Genomic DNA, 19,717 nt, shown 5'->3' with positions numbered 1-19,717 from the left:
AAAATGAAATTCCACCTTTACAAGCTCAAATAATCAACCTGACAAAGTAAAGGGACTTGAGTGGGGGAAGGGTTGAAAGAGAAGGACATTTAAGGAAAAATCATTGCTGTTGCACACGGATAAGCTTTAAAATATGATGAGCCTAGATTTTAAAAGGACATGTACACTGAACAGTGGAAGATTATGCAGCCATTAAAAAATCATGTTTTCAAAGAATATTTAATGATATGTGAAAATGGTCCTATATAATGTTAAGTGAAAATAGCAAGACACAAGCTGTATATACAGTATCATTCCAATTTTGATAAAAAATTATATATGCACGGAAGGGAAAAAAATATCATAAAGACTATACCAAATTCTAACAGTGGTTATCTCTCAGTGATGAGATTATGGGTGGTTTTTCTTTTAAAAAACTTACTGTATCTTCCAACTACCTTCCAATGAGCATGTGTGACACTCATTATCAGACAAAAGTTATTTTTTTCCCTTTTAAAAAGGACACAACAGATGGAAGGAGGGGACCATAACCAAGGATGGATATGAGAGTAGCGTGAACCTGTCAGGAAGACAAAAGGTCAGAACAAGCTGAGACAACAGAAAAGGGATTTCGTAGCTATGTCTGAAGAGAGAACAAAAAGGCAGGCTTAGGTTCAGTACTTGGCAAGGGGAGTAAGAAAGAAAAAAGGGGGGGGAGAAGGCAGAACCTCTCGACCCTCCCTCCCTCTGTTTGCCTTCTTCTCCACCAAAGCAAAATCTTCAAAATTGGACCAGCATGAGTTGCCCACATCAGCAGGGGGCCAGCCAGGTAACTCTTCTCTATTTCAATGTACTTAACTTTCCCTGGGCTCAGATAATTCATCTACCGGCACCCTCCAGGAGAAAGTGGATAGGATCCTAAATTTTTTGCTGGTAATCCTTGAGAAATCACAATGAAATCATGAGGCAGTGACAAAGCCCAATGCCATCTTCCTTGCAAAGGGGAGGGGGGTTCATGCAAATAACGCTCTAATAAATTTAATGCTAGGGTCAGGAAATCTTTTAGAAGACATTGTTATACAGTTAATGTGTGGGCCCTGGGAAAAACATGGGGATACCCCGGAACCTGCCTGCACCCACCAAGAAGAAGTTGTGGCACATTCATTAGCTATCAATGCTTAGATCAGATGCTAACCCCACTAAAACCCCTTTTAACTGCCCTGATTGGAAGCAACTGTGTGCGCTCTCTTTTTTAAACACTCATCATAGCACTTTATACCTTGATCATAGCATCTATCGCATTCTGCTTGTATAATGATGCGCATGTTTACCTCCCTACTAGATTAGAAGCTTCTCAAAGAACTGCATTCTATTCACTTTTGTAAACCAGTCCCGCCATGTTTTATACATAGCAGGCACTCGATCTGCTCATCAACTTAAGTTGTATTTTTAATTGATTGAGAAAATGCTGTGGATGTGGTGAATGTTAACATTTCACAGAGAATCCCCTTCCTAATTTTATGGGCAGGATGAAGAAAAGTGAAATGCTTGATGGCTGCTGGGCTTAGTAGTACCCAAAGCATTCATTTACTGCAACCAGGAGGGAAGCTTCCACTGGTGGGCCACTGTCTCTCCTTTACTGTAGAGACAAATCATTTTTTTTGAAGATTTTTTTTAAATTTATTTATTTGGGAGAGAGCACAGAGGGAGAGGGAGAAGCAGACTCGCCGCTAGAGAGAGAGACCGATGCAGGATTCAATCCCAGGACCCTGAGATCATGACCTGAGCTGAAAGCAGACGCTTAACCTAACCGACTGAGCCACCCAGGTGCCCCAAGGCAAATAATTCTTGTAAAAAAAACCCGATTAGGATGATGCTACAGAAGACACCCTTATGATCTTAAGCAGGTAGAATTAAGAGCCCAAACCAACAAGATGGAATTCAACAGGGATAAATGGAATGCCCTATGTTTAGTTTAAAAAAAAAAATCAATTATCCAAGTGCAGAATGGGGTAGACCTGGCTTGATAGCAATTGATGTGAAAAAGATCTCGAGGTTTTCGTTGACCACGAACTCGATATGATCTTGAGTCTGACAGAGCTGCTAAAAAAAAATCGAATGTAGGGGCGCCTGGGTGGCTCAGTGGGTTAAAGCCTCTGCTTTCGGCTCGGGTCATGGTCCCGGGGTCCTGGGATCGAGCCCCGCATCGGGCTCTCTGCTCAGCGGGGAGCCTGCTTCTTCCTCTCTCTCTGCCTGCCTCTCTGCCTACTTGTGATCTCTGTCTGTCACATAAATAAATAAAAAAAATCTTAAAAAAAAAATCGAATGTAATCTTGGGTTACGTCATGGAGGCAGAATCTCCAGATGGAGAGTGACCATGGTTCTACCATTCTTGGTATTGGCCAGACAGCCTCTAGGGTTCACTGGGCACGTAGGAGAGACTTTAACTGTCAAGAGTGAATTTAGATATGGGCAACCAGGATGGTGGGAAGCCTTCCTCCAGTGCAGGGACCACATCATGTGAGAAACTAAAATTCACCCGGGGGCTCAGCAAACCAGGTGGGACAGATGGAAAGAAGGGAGGAAAGGAGGGAGAGAAGAAAGGGCATCAAAGGGAGAACTTTACCATCACTCTAAGTGGTGAATATTGTTGTCTCTATTTTAAAGAGGAGGAATCTGAGATTCAGAGAGATCATGTAAATAGCCGAAGGTCCCACAACCAGTAAGGAGAGCAGACGGACCCCACAGCCAGACATTTGGCTTTCAAGGTTTTTCCCTCAACACTACCCTGACTCAGAATCAAGGTAGTGCTGTTAACAACGACAACTGTCCATGTATGTCCTATGTGCAGGCAGGGGCTGTGGCCCGTCAGCCAGAACTGTGGGAAGGGAGAGTTCTATGGGAGTGAAGGATAAGACCAGATGACCTTTATGAATCTGATACTTTGCCTTGTCACCATCCTCAGCCCAGCAAATGATCTCCTTTCACCTGGGAGGGGTCTCTGGAGACAGTCTCTCCGCATCTTAGGTACTCTGGGGCTCAAGTCCCAACTCCCGCTTGTTCTAGCCACTTCCCTGGATGCCTAGTGAATGCTTGGCCACATGGTTCAGCATTTAATTAATAGCTTATTGTCTGATGTGTGATAGCCTTGCCTCCCCCAGTAGATTATAAATTCCTGGAGACTCCTGTCCTCCTGGTTATTTTTTCCTCTCATACATCCCAACACAGTGGGCACTTGAACCCACACTGATACAAAGCTCGCCAGAGATGTAAGTTTTCTCAATATTCCACTATTTACACACCAAAGGAAAACCACAGACTCTCAGCTGTCTGAAACAGCTTATAGGAAATCTGCCTGAGGACAGAGGCGTGACCCTCACAGTTCTTCACCAAACAGTAGAGGGGAGACCTAGACCTCCAGAGAATTATACCAGTACAGTGACCTCCCCCCTTCTGAATAAGCTAGTCCGCCCTCATCCCCAAATCCCCAGGCACCTGTAGCAAAGAAGGGCAAGAGCCCCCACGGCTGTCAGCCACCGTGAGTGCGTGAGTGCGTGAGTGCCTGTGACCCATCTAGGAAGTGGGAGGGGGAGCAGGCAGAGGTAAAGTGGGAGGGAAGGGGTGACCAGAGGCAATGACAGGAGGGGAGTGAACAGGCAGTGAAGAGAGAACTGAACTGTACAGATAAAGGGGAAGGGTGAGCCCTGGGTGGGTTTGGGTGAATTCCCCAGAGTGATCAACTTTCCTGCTTGAGAGCGGGCGCTGTGCCTTCCTGCTGGCCGGCTGGCAGAGGCTAGGGCTCCAGGCTCCCTGGCCCTCGGTGGGGAAGGAGGGCTGGCCCAGCGTCTGTCTGTCTGTGTGGGGATGAGTCTCCTCCAGCCCTATGTGGGCTCTCAGGACAGGGCTGGGGCCTCCTGCCTGGTTCTGGGTTCCAGCTGGGGCCAGGACCAGTTAGAAACCTCTCTAGAGCCAGGAGGGAAGGGGGCTTTGTTAGCTCAAAGGACACAAGCAAGGCGAAAAATTACATAGCAGGCCGCCCTAAGTATGCTTGTTTAGAGAAACTGCTTGCATTTATGAAGTCTTTGGTGCGGAAAGCAGGGTTGCAAATGACTGCATCAGAGCGACAGTAAAGGCCATTAATTTCCTGTTATGTTTTCCTGTGTTGGGGGCTTTATTAATTTAATTTTACACTGTCGAACAACAGCGAGAGCTGACACTGCCAGCCTCCACGGCTGGGGTTTTCTTTCTGTGTGTGTAGCAAGGCTTTGCCTGACATGCAAATCAACGCTATTACCAGAACCAATAAAGATGTGTGGCGGGAAGAGGGGAGGGATGAGGAGAGGGAGGGAGGGGAGGAGGGAGGGGAGAGGAGAGAGAAGGGGAGAGAAAGGGCGAAAGCCATCCTTGGCCAGTTTCTGCCTCCCTCCATGCCTGGCATCTCCTGGCTTCCAGAGCATTCTCCATAATCAGCAATTTCTGCCCATCCTTCGCTTTTCTTTCAACTCTTTTTCCCTCCACAGTCCGCCTTTGCATGACTCTACCTCTGCTATCCTCCTCTGTCCCAGCTCCTGGTGGAACTTGAACAGGGACACCAAGTTCCTGGGGAGAGGCAGGAGACAGACTTCCCCTCCCTGTGTCCCATCCCCAGCTAAGGCCTGTCACCGAAGCAAGGGAATGTCAACCCCAAGGGTCAGAGTGAAGGCCTTTACTACACACTCCCCTTTCTTCCAAAGTCAATGACTCCAGCCCATTTACATGATTAGTATATGCACACGTGAACCCATGTGCTTGTGCACACAAAGAAACCCCCAGAAGAGCAGATAGCCCACCTTGCTCATAAGTCCCTCTGAGAGCCCTTATCCTTAATCTTGCCAATCATTCATTTTCTTTGAAGTCCCAGGAAAAAAATACACTGTCTCTGTTTCTCCTTAAGAGACTCCAACAGCTGTCTTCAGGATCTACAAGGTACCCAGCTGGCCTAGACCAAGATACCAGAGAAAAGGAATCCCAGTGTCAGAAAAAAGATAGCTTCCTGGGAGACCACATTCTGGTCCCTTTTACCACAACGATCTGCCTGAGACCGTCCCCACTGCCCCTCACACAGAACAGCTTTTACAGGCCGGCTGTCCCAGGGGTCCACGCAGCCCTCAGTCCCGCTTGCCATGCCACCAGTCTGCTCACTGGTTGTGTGTCTGGGTGGGCCACACCACCAAAGGAGAGGAAGATTGGGGCGGGGGGGTGCTGGGCAGGTGAGAGGGAAGGAAAGTGAAGCTCTTAGAGTCACTCCTACCAAACACACCATCTGCACCCCCTCCATCTAGACTTTGCAGTCAGCTGGAGGCTAGGGAAATCTGTGTGAGCCCGTGGACAAGAAGAGAGAGAGAGAGTCTATGCATCCCTCCCTCTGTCACTGGCTTGCCTGAGCTCCTGCCCGTACTTTCTGCTTCAGGAGCTGTTTGCCAGGCTCTGAGAGGCTGTTGAATGGAATCCAGCTCTCCCTAGGAGGGAAGCATAAACTTCATAAACTGCATTTACCTTAATGCAGGTTCCTGGGGCTGCTTTCCTTGGGCTTTTCTTCCCTCCTCTGCCTGCTCTGTCTTGATCACATTTTATCCCTGCCCTTGTGTGCACCCAGACCCCACATGCGCACACCTGCGTGTGCACGCACACACGCATACTATAGCCAGTACTTCTGAAAAAGATCAAGGCTCAGGCAGGAGGAGAATGCACAGGGTGTGAAAGCCGTGTTTAAAGGAGAACCCCTGGGCCTGGCGGTGGGGGGCCCCCCTGCGAGGTGCGAGGAGGGTCTCCAGTGGAGCCTCGAGCACAGAGAGCGTTCTGAGGCAGGCGGGGGGGGGGGGGGGGGGGGGGGGGAGTGTCCTTCGGGGAGGGAGGGATACTGATGTGGTGGGGACATCCAAATGGTGGGGACAGCCAAATGAGGAGCCACCTGGAGGCTGGGCCCTGGGGCTCCAAGGAAGGGAGGGAGCGAAGGCGCGGCCTTCGTGCAGGTTGAGGTTTGTGAGGCCTCCCTTGTCTGGTGTTGTCAAGGTCAGCAGGTTCAGGTTCACCGAAGGGTCAGGATGGTTTGAATTACTGGCTCTCCTGCAACTCGGCTAGAAGCTCGTGATCTGTCTCCCAGCCCCAGAGTCAGGCCCAGCCCTCCCCCACCCTCCTTGCCTTTGCGCCCACCCCCAGGGCAGGATGGGGAGGGTCCGGAGGGTCCCCGCGGGCGTGGGCCACCGTGGTGCCTGGGGAAGGCAGGCAGGGAAGAGACTCTGAGCTCAGGGCTCCTCCGTGCAGCCAGCAGGCTCAGACCCACTCCTCCGGCAGGCAGCCGTCTGGCCTGCCTGCCTCCCAAGCCCTTTTCCTGAAGTGTCCCCCACACCCCTGCCCTTTGCAACTGCCCCTTGGCCTGCCGAGGAGGAGGAGGTGCCTGGGGAGGGGAGCCCAGGGTCAGCAGGGCCCGGCTTCTCACTCCCACATCCAGAGCCTGCACTTGGGGGAGAAGGGCAGAGCTGAGGCAGCGGATTTCTCGCCTGGTGCCCTTGCCGGTGGAGGAAGGAGACTGATGCCTACCTTCAGGGCTGGAAGGAGGTTGCTGTGGGGAAGATAGGAGGTGAAGACACATTCTGACAAGACAGGTGTGTGCACACACTTGCGCAGGAGGGCACGGACGTAGGGGGCGGCAGGAGGACCTGAGGCCTTGGCTGGGAAAGTTCGGGTACCACGCTACCCCCACCCCGGTTTCCAATGGTGGAGGGACACAGGGAACCCCTCCATGGCAGATCTGTCCATTCTCTCCTGGGCGCAGGGGCGACCTGTCTGTCCCAGCTCCTTATGAAGAAAAGTCTCTTTCGTGCTAGACCTCAATGGTCTTCCTCAATCAAGAAAATATAACTCTTCACAATGGCATGAACTGGCTGGGGAACCACACCGTTTAGTGATCTGGCTGCCGGTCTCTGGGGTGAATGCAGAGATTTACGTACGAATCCACACACCCCGGCCAAGTACACAGAGCCATGGCCAAACCCTGGTCCTTCCCCACAGACAAAAGCAAGTCCACGGGTGCACAGACGCCAAATAAAATATCAACATAACCTACCCCTACTTCTGGGTAACAATATGATCAGTGTTCAACAGGCTCATGGCCGACATTCCCCAGAAAATGGGGCTAAAATAGGTGATCCATCTCAGAGAAACTCCCCTCTCGGGTACCAACGGTCTGATCTCCCAGGTTACTGGGAAGATAGAATCATAACAACGAGTGTGTGCTCATAAGAGGATTTCTCTTTTTCTTCAGTGTCTTAACTCTTTCTCGGACTGGAGTGGACATTAGCCAGGTTTTGACGATTTGTTGGAAAAGGAACATAGGTTGAGCTTTGTGGATACAGTAAAACTCGGACACTTGCCCAGACAGATGACTGCCTTCATGTAGATTGGTTTCTGGACTTTCACAGGACCTGCCTTATGAGGGCGGAGTCTATGACCTGGGCCGGGTCGTATGGGGATGTGAAATCATATCCTTTCAGCCATAATCTACAGAGGACCTCTCCTTAGAGAAACTCCAACTCTGTTCGGCTTCCCTCTGCCAGCAAAATGTTTTCTTACAGTGCCTGGCCAGAGCCTGGAGGAGAGCGAAAGCTCTCACAGTGGTTCTGTGATTTCCTGCCCAGGATGGAAGCTGACACCAGGGTTCCGAGAGCATACCACCCTGGGCTCTGGGCTCTGTGCTCCTGGGTTGGTGGGGCAGGGGGTGGTATTCTTCGAGAAGGGAAGCCGAGGGCTGGGGACGTAGGTGTGGAAGGAGGAAGGGGTATGCAGACATGGCTGCGCCCAGGTGCTGGGTCTGGTTAAGGATTCTGCAACACGGTGCAGCCTTAAGGTGTCTCCTGGACACTCCTCGGCAGCCCCTCCCAGCTCCCTGTCCCACTAACAGGGCCTACGCTCTGCAAAACTTCCCTAGGTTCTGCCCACGCAAGCTGCGCTCCGACTGCTCTCTGCTTCTGGCCATCCTTGGCATCTGGACCAAAAGGCCAGAGGGAGTCAGGCTCTGGCTCCTGACTCACGCCACCCTCCCAAGCAGAGCCCACCTGCGGCCGTCCCCCACCGGCCTCCTCCAGGAGGCGCAGGGGAAGTCCCAGGGCCAGGCAGCCTCTCCTCTTCCCCTGGTGTGTGTGTGGGGGGTCCTCCTCGTCTGCCTCTTCTGACACCAGCACTCCTCCCGCTGCCCCTCCAAGAAGAGAGTGGGGAAGAGAGACTGGGGACCAGGGCAGGCCTGCTTTACATTAATGAGCTACCCTGAGTGTAGTCCGGCCACCGAGGCCGCCTACAAAAGGAGGCGAGCGCAGGCGGCCAGGAGCAGGGTGGCTCAGGTAATTGGTTTATCTATCTGGAAGCAGGGGGAGCCATCTCAGCACAGACAGACTAGCAGTAAAGTCTCTTCCTTAAGGCTATTTCCTTTGTCTTTTCAATTGCTTGCACATCCATGTGAGAGAGGGAGAGAGTGTTAAAGAGAGAGGGAGAGGGAGAAATGTTAATTTGTGAATTAATGGCTTTTCTCAGCGGAATTGTAAATTCAAATGTCACCTCACACGGTGACACCACGGCTGGTCTGCTGAAGAAGCAATGATAAGATCCCCCACCTCCCTTGGTGCCCCTCCCTCCCCAAAGATAGCTGTGGAGTGGAACATGCTACTTTTAATTTGCAATAACAACACAACAGAGGTATTCAGTAATGACTGCCTTCCTCCACCCTCCTCCTGCCTGCCTTCCCCCCAGTCCGCTTGGCTCCCCATTTCCTCCCTCCCCACCCCTTTGCTCTTTGGAAACAACACCTCACCTCACCCCGGCTGCCCCCACCCCAGCCCAGCCAGGGCTCATCACATGGAGGGTGGTGGTGGTGGCGGGGGGTGTGCCTTCGAAATTGACGATGCTGCAACCCTCTCTTCTCCTTCAATAATCAGGGAATTAATGACCCTGAAGTTAAAGTGAGGCTGATACCGAGGCCCTGCCCAGCGTTGGGAAAAAGCCTTCATTGTTTTCAAGCAGGAGGCGGGCAGCAGTGAGGGAGATTCATGGATGGAGATTGAATATGCAATTTTCTTTCACCTTGCCAAGAGCTGCCCCTGGGCTGTGCCTGGCCTAAATTTTTCCTTTTACCATCTCTGCCTTATCCGGCCCTCCCACCTCCCTTCCATTCTTTCCAGAAAATTACCTTCAAAATTGATTTCCACTTTTACAAACAAATATAATGGGAACACAGGAAAAAACTTGGGCCGTGATGAATTAGGGCTGTCAGGTGCTTCCAGGTCTCCTTTGCTTTTGTTTTACTACCCGATCTGCTCTTTGTTTTTCCAAGGGCTGGAAAAAGTGCCCCCCATCCACGGAGTGTCTGACCCTCCAGGCTGCTGGGGCCTTAGCCCCCAAACCCGGCAGTGGCCCGTGGCCTAAGTGATCCGAGCCCTGAGACTCTGTTAGCCTCTTGGTTTCCCAGTGGAAGCCTGACCCACCTCCTCGTTTCCGCTCCCTGGCTCTTAGGAGCCCACCCTCTGAATTATCTCTAACCGCCACCCCCCAGCTCTGTCCCCTGACCCCCACGCCATATTCCCTCTGTCCCCCATACCTCTTAAAGTCCAGACCAGATGCAAACCTCCACCTCCTCTAATGTGGGCAGGATCAGTGTATACCTCGACTGGAGCAAATAAGAGACAGACAGACACTGAGAGATCCCGAAAGACAGGCAGGTAGAAGACTGGGGACAAGACCCGGAGATTAGGAGACCAGGCTCCTCCTGCAAGGGCTGTGAGGTTTCTGAGTGACAACTCCCACACAGCCTGAGGGTGTAAGGGTTCCCAGCCTCAGTCTCCCCGGCCTTAGGCCCCAGGCAAACCAGGAGGCAGGCTCAGGACAGCCCATCCTTTTGCCTCCAGAATGCAAGGTGGTGCCTACGGGGTCTTTTGGGTGACACTCTATACACCTGTGGACTCGGACGGCGGAGGCTTCAAAGGCTCAGGCCTGGCCTAGAGCTCTCTCTGCTCGATAGTGCTGGCGGACACACACCTGCTCACACCTGGTTGTCTCTTCAAGTATATACACTACCCAGAAGACTGCACACCTGCCCTGTACAGGCATTCCATGCCCCTTTTCACCCAAAGATCTCAGAATGGTGGAAAACGCACATTTACCCATATTTGCATAAACCACGTAAAAAATTACATGGTGTGCATAAAACAACACGCACACGTTTCCCTAGCTAAATAAATACACTTACATGTGAGAGCAGAAATGCACAGCAATGGAGAGAGGGAGGGATGCCTCCATGTTAGAAAAGAAGGGGTCCTAGATTTAATTATGCGCATCTAAAATGCCTTTGGACATTAAGAGAGGACACATGGCCCACCCAGATAACCACACAGCAAATGCCCACGCAGAGATGGACAAAGGTCCTCCCGATCACACACGGGTGGCTGACATCTTTCCCTCACTCCCTAGCCCCATCCCTGTGAGCTTGTCCCAGTGTCAGTTTCTTGCACCAAGAATGGAACGTGGGCCCAAATAGGTTTTATTCTGAGATGACTTCACTTTCCTTCAAAGTATAAACCTGCCGATTAGGTCCTCCCCCGCAGACCCACGACAACCTGCCTTCCAAGATGGAGTTGGCTCAACGCTGTATCCGTGCTTCTGTGTGGTCCTCTCCACAGTCTCCCTGAAATGAGTGCGATGCCATCTCCATTGTATAGAGAAGACTGAGCTGATCAAGGTTGAGCAATCTGCCCGAGCCACTGGGATTCCAACCCTGGGGCGGGGGGGTGCCTCACTCCAGGGCCCCACACCTTTCCCCACTGAGCCACACTGCCCAGCCACGCCACTCCAGGGACAGCCTGCTTGCCTCCACCTGGCACCCTCATCCTCCTCCTTGCTGGGCGGGGGTCCTGCAGCCTCTTCTTGCCCAAAGCCAGGGCTCCTGGACCGGGAAGGCGCTGCTCATTGCCACCACCAAATCCCCTCATTTGCTCCACATCTAACCTGAGCAACACCTAACTAACTCAGGAAACAAGGCTCTTTTTCCAGTTATGGCTACATCCAAAGCAGAAGGGAGCTATTAAAGGCAGTGACAGGACTGAGCCATTTCCTTCCAACCTGCCCAGTCTGCAAATACACCCCTGCATAGGGTTGGGCACCTCTTAACCACGCAACTCAATGTGTACCTAATTAATGGAATGCAAAATCACGGCCCCCTGCAAGCCCACACATCAAAGGATGATACCAACACACCTTCCTTCACACAGATAACCAGCCTCATACCATATGACTTCATTTGGATTTTTGGACAAGTTATGTAATTGCTCTGTGCGTCAACAACACGCATGGACAGCGATGCTTTAGGCTATGGCCAAAAGCAACTGGGTGAAGGCAAAGGACTCTGGTTTTCCAGCCTGAAAAAATACAAGAGTCTCTATCTTCCAGCCACATAAACCAGGGCATACAGTATTCAGGGAAGCAGTGTCCCTTCAAGGGACTTTAATATACTCAACTGAAATCATAGCCAAAAAGAGGTAAGGATCTTATCAGGGCACTAACTGGGGATCTACCTTCTCCGACTGATGGAGAGCCTGGCTTCTGGATGCTTTGTGACATAGCTTCCTCGTCTACCCTTGGTCCATCTGCCGGTCTCATTCTGGGAGCTCCTGGACTCAGGTAGGTGGACAGCATCAAAGCTTCTTGACTAGCACATGTCTCAAAGGAAAGTCCAGGGATTTTCCCATACCTCCAATGGCATGAGAAGGCATCTCAGGCAGGCTCACAGACACTGTCAGTTCCCTTTTCCCCGGAGTCACAGCTGATCGGCCCTTTACTAATATCTCCACAGATATGATTGTTGCTGGTACTAATAACGCCGTCCATATTCCTAGTGCCAATGCCAATAATGCTCTGGGTATTATCACTGTGAACACCAATAACTATCGCTGAGATTGTCTCCAGTAATGCCAGCACACGTTGCAGAGATTGTCCTCACTAATGCCCACCACCGTGACATTGTTAGAGCTGAAGAATAGGCCCAGCTGTACCCAGAGGCAGGAGCCAGAGCAGCTAGCTTCCTTGAGGACAGAGAGGCTCACGGCTTGCCCTCGGGGTACGGCACCACTAGAGAGATGCCACAGTGCATGGGGCCTAGGGAGGTGCGGCGGGGTCCTCCTGGAGCGAGATGGGCCCCTCTGCTCCCTGGAGGTCTAGTCCCTTGGCATGCATCCCCACTCCCATGCCAGTGCCCTGCAGGGCAAACCGCCCCCCCCCCCCCCCGTCAGTTTCCTTGTAGCCTGTGCCGCAAGCTTGGTGGCTGAAGGACACACCTGGGTGTCTGCAGCCCGTGCCTGAGGCCGCCTCCTGCCACCGGCCTGCCAGCTGCTGTGCTACCTTGGCCTGACCGCACACTTGGGCTACATCATCTTGACACATAATTATCTCTCCTATTCTTAATCATCTGAGCTGCTCCCTAATGCAAACTGGGTCTGGCTGCTTGGAGGCACCCAGGATGGGGGAGGGGGCAGAGCTGCAAAAGGTCTGCCTTTGCTCTCTCCTTTCCTCTCCCTTCCACCTGGATCCCACCGACAGGTCAACTGTGTGAAGCAGCCGGGGGTGGGCACGGGGGCAGGTCGGGGAGAACGGGCTTCCCTCACAGGTGCTGCCTTCTACCAGGGAAATGGCGGCTCCACCTGGGCTGGGGTTGGTCAGAGGAAGCGGGAGTCAAGGCAAGAGAACCATCCCCCCATACCCCAAAAGAAGTAGGGCCTCAGATCCTCCTTGTCCCCTGGCTGGGCCAAGGAGGTAGGTGTTTAAGCTGTAGGGGAAACCGAGAGCTCCCATTAGCCCTCACCTAGAAGATGCCAACTGCTTCCTGAGCTATCTCCCCGCTGCCATCACAGTCACCCTGCCGGAGGATGGCCTTCCCAAACCTAGCCCTGCTCTTCTCTCTTCCTGCTCAGACACTTACAGTGGCTACTCATGTCTGCAGAATGAAGAACATGGTCCAGTCTCGGGCTGATCTCCTGTGGCCCTAACCCATGCACTTAGCCTTAGCCTTCCCTCCCAGCCTTTCTCTCTCACCGCTTCAGCCCTGCCAGAGCACGTGTGAGTCTTCCCACCACAGCACCTTCTGGTCACAAGGCACAGTCTACCAGATAGAATTTCACACTGCCATTGTCTCTGAACATGCTCCTGACCCATCATTCAAGCCCCTCCTTGAAATGCAGCCCTTCCCACCAGGCTACTCCCTTCTGACTCTGGGTTCCCATGGCGTGTGGCCCAGACCTCCATCACAGCACAGCTATCTGATGGGCCTTTCTGCTCTCTGGGCTCATGTGATTTACATGCCCCACTAGACTGTAAGCTTCTTAAGGACAAGAATCATATCTTGTTCTACTTTGGGGTCCTCCAGCACCGAGCCTTTCTTGCCGCTGATGCACAAGAAAGGTTCACTGAATTGAATTGACTTGAAACAATGAAGGTGATCAGTTGTAGGGAGGAGAGCGCTCTGTTCTGGGGCAGCTGGGCCCAACCCTGGGTGGCCACAGCCTCCTGCACAGGCTTCCTCTCAGGAGGTCCACAGGAGCCCAGGAAACAGCGCATGTTTGGCCCCAAACACAGACAAAAAGGAAGAGTACACAGGGGAGTGGGGTCCTATGGCTTCCCCTGGCCCCGCCTGGTGGACATCTCACACTCTAAAAAATGCAGGGGCTGGTGGTGAAAGGGGGAACCCTTGGGGCCTGGGGAAGAATCTTCCAAACCACTCAGGGTGCCAGGGCGCCTGGCTAAGGCTGGAGTGTGGGAAGCCCCCAGGGAGAACTGGGACCTAGCGCCTTTCCGGAAGCCTCTCCCTGCCCATCAGGGGCTGCCGCCAAAACAACCACAATGAAATTTAGTGAGTGGCAAAGGCCGTGGCAGCCAAATGGGTTTCGATATTTTGGAAGAAGGAGAAATAGAGCCAGACAAGCTGTTTCCCTGTGAAACGAGGCCATTAGGGCTTCTGGAAGGAGGCCAGCTCCAGGTCATCACTGTCTTGCCAGACCCAGGCCTCTCCCATGCTCCGTCCCTTCTGCTGGAGGCTGGGGCTTTCATACTCTCTTTGCCCTCAGCCTGGGCCCAGGGAATCTCACTTTTGTCCCTTTTCTCCATTCCTTACCCTCGAACGCTACCCCAATCAAAGGCTTGTCTATGCTTGGGATGGCCATGTGATTTATTGTCCAAACAGGACATTTTTGAGAGAAAAAAGAGATGCCAATGGGCCAAGATGCAGAGACAAAAAGCATAAATTGGGACCGTCCTGGCTAATGGGATATGCAGTGCCCCTTTATATTCATCTCTAGAGGATTCTATTTCATGGGAGGTACCTTTAAAATCATACACCCTCCCTAGACCAGAAGGTTACTGCTTCCCCAGCAGGGACCATGAGACCAGGACAGGAAGCAGGCTCCAGACACTGGCGTCTCCACCGGCCTGGGCTTGTGGGCCCTGTGCCCTGGGCCCTTCTCTCATCGGAAGAGAATCAGATGGTCACCAAGGGACTCCTCATGTCTCAACATTTATAAAACGCCTTCTCCCAAGCTCCTGGCCACCACTCCCTCTTCGAGTCCTTTCCCCTCTTCCTCCTCTTCATTTCTCCCTGCCCTGAACTCCCTGCCCAACAGTCTTGGCCGCAACTTGAAGCATTACCTGGAACGGGGAGTGGGGGGGAGGGGGCAGACAAGAGCCTGAGTGGTGTCTCCTCCCATAGGGCGGAGTACAGAAGGCCCATGTCCAGCTCCCTGAGTGGTTTCAGTGGGGCCGGTGGGGGGGTGCAGAATCCATGTGTCACAGAGAAAGGACACCTGGGTCAGCCGCATGTGACGTCATGCCCCCATCTTCTGATGGGTTGGGATCAGATAAGAACAAGGGCAGATAGGTCTTTAATCCCGGGGTCAGAGATCAGCTGTCCCCCAACTTCCTGATACCTCCCAAGATACACGGCTCATGCTCTCACCCTTGCACCCTGCTGGGATGTTAGGGGCAGTCCCAGCGGAAGAGGAGGCCACTGAGGCTGCAGAGCAGATGGTGAAGCTGATGGCCAACAGCCTGCCTCCCTCTCCAGGAGCCAGCAGGGCAGTGGGGGGACCTGGGCTTTGCTACTAAAACTGATCTCACAGCAGAGCAGCTGCAAGGCCGGGCCGAAACCGGAGCTCCGAGTCCAAGGACAAAGCATGCACAGGGAAGCCAAGCCTCTTCCCTCCTCCCTACCTTCATCACGTTTCCTCTTCTCACCATTGGAGCGAGGGATCCCCAGGATCCCATTGATGGAGTAGGATCCCACTGGATCATTGGAGGCGCTGGAAACAGGAGGGGAGGCCGTACTGGGAACTGGATGAGAGTAAGGAGGAAAGGCCATCAGGATAACAGCTGTGATCACAGGCCGAAGCCCCAGGGCTGGGGGCAGAGAGGGGCAGAGGCAGTAAGAGGGATGGGGAACTCATAGTCCTCTTTGTCCTCTGAGGTTTACGGGGAGCGCGGGGCTCTACAGCCCCAGGTCTTCACCCCAGAGACTCCTCTGGGCCCTTCAACTCACTTCCTGAGGATGGAGGGAAACACCAACCCTGAGTCAATCCCAAGAGTGACTTGGTGTTTCTGCAGAAAGCACAGCTCTTAGCAGGCCTCCCTGCATAGCCAGCCACCCCTGGGGCCAGCCTGCTGACCCATCTAAACACACCCCAGCTCACGGTCTCTAGGCTCCTGGGTCGGCCTTTACCAACTTTGTTTCAGAGGCAGTGGCTTTCTAGGCTCTGTCTCTGACACTCTAGGAGATACAAGAATGGGCGTGATATTGCCCAGGAGGCCATGGCTCCTCTCTACCAGTTGCTTCTGGACTTGAAATCACTTGAGAAGCTCCTCATTTCTCCCTCAGGGCACAGGTTAGTGAAAACACTCACTGTACAGTGATCAACTCGGGTACAGCCTGGCCTAGCCCTGCTTCCCGGCACACGCTGTAACACGGCCTCAGAAACTACAGCTCCTGCCAACTTCAGGAGGGCTTGGACCAGCCAACTCTACTTCCTGCTGGTCCAGAGAGAAGAGGACAGCTGCCAAGAGGGGCAGCGGGAGAAGTAGAACCACATTTCAGCCCCTTATGCCCCAGGCCACATCTATGGCTATAGCCCCACCAAGCGCCCTTGGGTCAAAGGGAAGACTATATGGCAGGGGACATTAGCTGGGGTTGTGGTGGGCCTGGGTCATGTCTCCAAGAGGCCATGAGCAAGGATCAGTACAGAAGGAGGCTGAAGCAGCAGAGTACAGACGGGAGGGGAGAGAGACAGATCAAGAAGAGATGGGTTAAGAGGAAAGAGGCCATGAGGAGCAGAGCAGAGAGGGGGGGAACAGATCCAGAGTCACACATGCAGAGAAAGGGAAAGGCAGAGAGAGGAAGGAAAAGAGAGAAGGCAGAGGAGGGGAGAAGAGAAGAAGAATTTGAAAAATTACATGCGGTAAGAAGGTAGATAGGAGAGAAAGAGGCAAGTGGAGACAGAATCAGATAAAAACAAAAGATGAGGAAGGAAGTGGAAGGGGGAGAGGAAAAGCTAAAGGATGGGGACACCTGGGTGGCTTAGGCGGTAAGCATCTGCCTTTGGCTCGGGTCATGATCCCGGGGTCCTGGGATCGAGCCCCTCATGAAGCTCCCTGCTCAGCGGGAAGCCTGCTTCTCCCTCTCCTGTTCCCCCTGCTTATGTTCCCTTTCTCGCTGTGTCTCTCTCTGTCAAATAAATAAATATTTTTTTAAAAAGCTAAAGGAAAATCTTGATTTAGACAAAGACAGAGACAGAAAAGGAGCTGCAAGGAGATGTGGGCAGAAGGCAGAGAACAGTTCTGGAGAGTGAGTCTCTTGGGGAGATCCCGACCTCTAGTAGCTCAGGAAGAGTGTGGGCTGGGAAAGAGGGCCTTGGACCTCAGGTAGATGGGCAGGTGGACTGTTCTGCGGCAGGAGAGAGTGGCTGGCTCTCCTATGTGGGGCCCCCCTCCTCCCTTCCTTAAGCCCTCTTACCAATGGTGTGGCCGGGGGCAGTCACTCCTGTCCCAGCCCCATCCGGCGTTGGGTGGAAAGGCTGCTGAACTTTGGTCCGGATGATCCTGCAACAGCATCAAAACAGCATCACACATCACATGCCTACTCCTGCCGGCACCAGCTCTGGCCCAGCCCCGCACAGGGCCTCTCCCAAGCTTCCCAGCTCCTTCCTCATCCCTTGGTTCCCTGTGCCCCCCTCGCTGACTGCTGTGAGGCATGAGCTGCCAATGCCCACCCCCCTAGGGCTCTGCAGAGCCAGCCTAGTGCAGCTGGACAGAGGCGTCTGCATGCTCTCCCTCGGTGTGCATCGTCTGAGCTGCAGCTGGATTTTCAGTGGCAAGGACTGGGGCAGCAGAGTGAGTGGAGCACAGCATCCTTCCCTTTTCTGGGGGTGGGGACGGCCCTGATGGCTTGTTGCCCACCCTTCCCTCCTCAACCACATGCAAAGCTCCTCTGAACAGGACTCCCTGGGTCTGGAGATCATTTTGGAACTGGCTTTCCTATTGGGACTGTACCACAGTCCTCTAGAGTTGGGGGACAGAGTAAGATTTCCCTATGTCTTGAACTAAAAAAATATAACCAGGAAAGGGCTGGGTCACAGGTAGTCCTTTTTGTCCCCGGGATTCCAGCACAGCTCATGGTCCCTTCGCCAAATACCAGGCCCTGAAAAGCTTCTTCCTGTGTCCATGCACTGCCCAGCTCCTGCCCAGCTCGCTGGCCCACTGATTTGCTTTTCTGGGGTCTTACTTGGATCACAGCTTCTTTACTAGCCTAGTTGAGAAGTCTGGCACCCATCCTGTATGCTCTGGCGGGGGGGGGGGGGGGGCGGGGGGGGGATCAAACACCCCAGGGCTGGGATGAGCCTGCTTGTCAGTGATCTGAGGAGCCCACGGCTCAGTGATGCAGAAGACCAATGCCAAGACCAAGGAATGCTCCCCTCCGCCCACTAGTCCGAATAGGTACTCTTGAAAGCAGCTTCTCCCATGGCATTGCCCCTCCCTACACAGAAGCGTGGGGGCTAAGTTCACCCAAACCAGCCAGGTGAGTCAGAAGCCATGAGCAGACCCCACTCTGATTTAAGTGAGCGCTCACGGGAACAGAGATAAGGCGTCTGCCTCACTGTGCTAGAGGAAAAACTGGATGGAGCGGGGACACACATCCAGAAAAAGCTCAGGGGCCCCAAGGGGCCTGGGAGTAAACGTTAGAAGGAGGAGGAGGAGGATCCCAGCCCCTTACAGGTGGGGGACTAGGAAAGAAGTCCCTGAGGAAGTAGATCTTCATGTAGACCTTCAGGGGAGGGCAGGGCTGATAGACCTTCAGGGGAGGGCAGGGCTGAACGGAGGAGGGCAGGGAGAGGTGTGGAAAGGGTAGCAGGTGGTCTGGCAGGGGCCCTGAGTCCTGCTTCTGACTCTGCCTCTCAACAGCCACAAGAGCTCTGGGGCTCATCAATCGGTCTCTCGGGGCCTCTGTTTCTTTAGCTGTAAAGTAAAAAGGTGGGACTACAGGATCTTGAAGGGCTGCTTCCCAGGGAAAAATATTACGGTTCTAAGATGAGCAAAGCGGCTGTGGCAGGGTAGGGCGGGATCATCATAAGCAGGTGCTGGAGGAAGGGAGGAGAAAGGCATGGAAGCCAAATTAGTTTTAGGGTTTAAAGCCCAGACTGGCCAGCCAGGAGCAGTGGAGGTACGTAAAGGAAAAAGAGGAAATGAGGCTGAAAACTTGGAAGTAATGATGGTAAAAGTGATTTTCTATCTGTTCATCATCTAGTAGGTGCCCAAATTATATACAATTTATATCACTTATACATACGACGGCTCCTTCTCCCAACAACCTCCCGAGTAGATACTATTCTCCTTTTGCAGGTTGAAAACCAAAGCTGACAGAGGTTAAGTGGCTCAGTCAAGACCACACTGTTGGTGAGGGCGGAGGTAGAACTCTGTCCCTAAAACGGGTGCTCTCCGTGACTTTGTCACACTTCTGTCAACACGCAGCAGCCAGGGTTAGAGTGAGTCTCAAGCCGGGAGTGATCTCGAAATTAGAGATCCGGGTAAGGCAGCACACAGGCACGAGGTCTCAGGAAGGAAAGGAAAGAGTCTGCAAGACACTGTGAAAGCAGAATGACCAGGATTTAGCAACTGGCTGGAGTCAACCATGGCCCTAAGACCCTCAGTTCTGGGGACAAGGCAGGCTGGTGCTTTGTGCCGCTGTCAGGAGAGGATAGGGAGGGAGGTGGCTGATTTTGTCTTGGGCTTGCAGTGTCTGGGGTGGTAAGGGAGTGTCCAGCTGGCACAGTAGACACAGATCTTAGACTGTCAAGGAAAAGGGTATTGATAGAGACAAGGGACCTAAGGAGCAGGTATCTGGAGGGCACCCACCTTCACAGGCTGAGAAAAAGAACCTGACCTCGCAGAGGGCTCAGAATTGGTCACATTGGAAATGGCAGGACCACGATGGGGCCATTTCACCTAAGTCATTGGTGAAGAACGTTTCCAAAAGGAGAGTATAATTCGCAGTATCAATGACAATGTAAAGACTGGAGGGAACTGGGAATAAGAAGAGGCACAGATTTGGGAATTTGGGGGACGGTGGTCTCATCAAAGCAACTGGGACAGGACAGAAAGAGGTTAGGGAGTGAACAGGAGGAGAGGGAGG

General features: G+C 52.9%; 1 protein-coding gene across 5 annotated transcripts in view; it reads right to left on the bottom strand.

The window, feature by feature from the left end:
• PAX2 (paired box 2) overlaps positions 1-19,717 on the bottom strand; it is a 90,946-nt gene that overhangs the window by 31,950 nt on the left and 39,279 nt on the right. For 4 of the 5 annotated variants that reach the window (XM_047702974.1, XM_047702975.1, XM_047702970.1 and 1 more), the window contains exons 5-7: positions 17,045-17,130; positions 15,253-15,372; positions 9,605-9,673 (exon numbers count right to left, since the gene is read on the bottom strand). In XM_047702974.1, the coding sequence (XP_047558930.1) occupies positions 9,605-9,673; positions 15,253-15,372; positions 17,045-17,130 (275 nt within the window). The remainder of the gene's footprint in view (positions 1-9,604; positions 9,674-15,252; positions 15,373-17,044; positions 17,131-19,717) is intronic. The other variant, XM_047702972.1, reaches the window with a different exon arrangement.

Source organism: Lutra lutra, chromosome 14 (assembly GCF_902655055.1).
Source record: "Lutra lutra chromosome 14, mLutLut1.2, whole genome shotgun sequence".
Lineage (NCBI taxonomy): Eukaryota > Metazoa > Chordata > Mammalia > Carnivora > Mustelidae > Lutra > Lutra lutra.
This window is presented reverse-complemented; position numbering and strand designations above follow the sequence as displayed.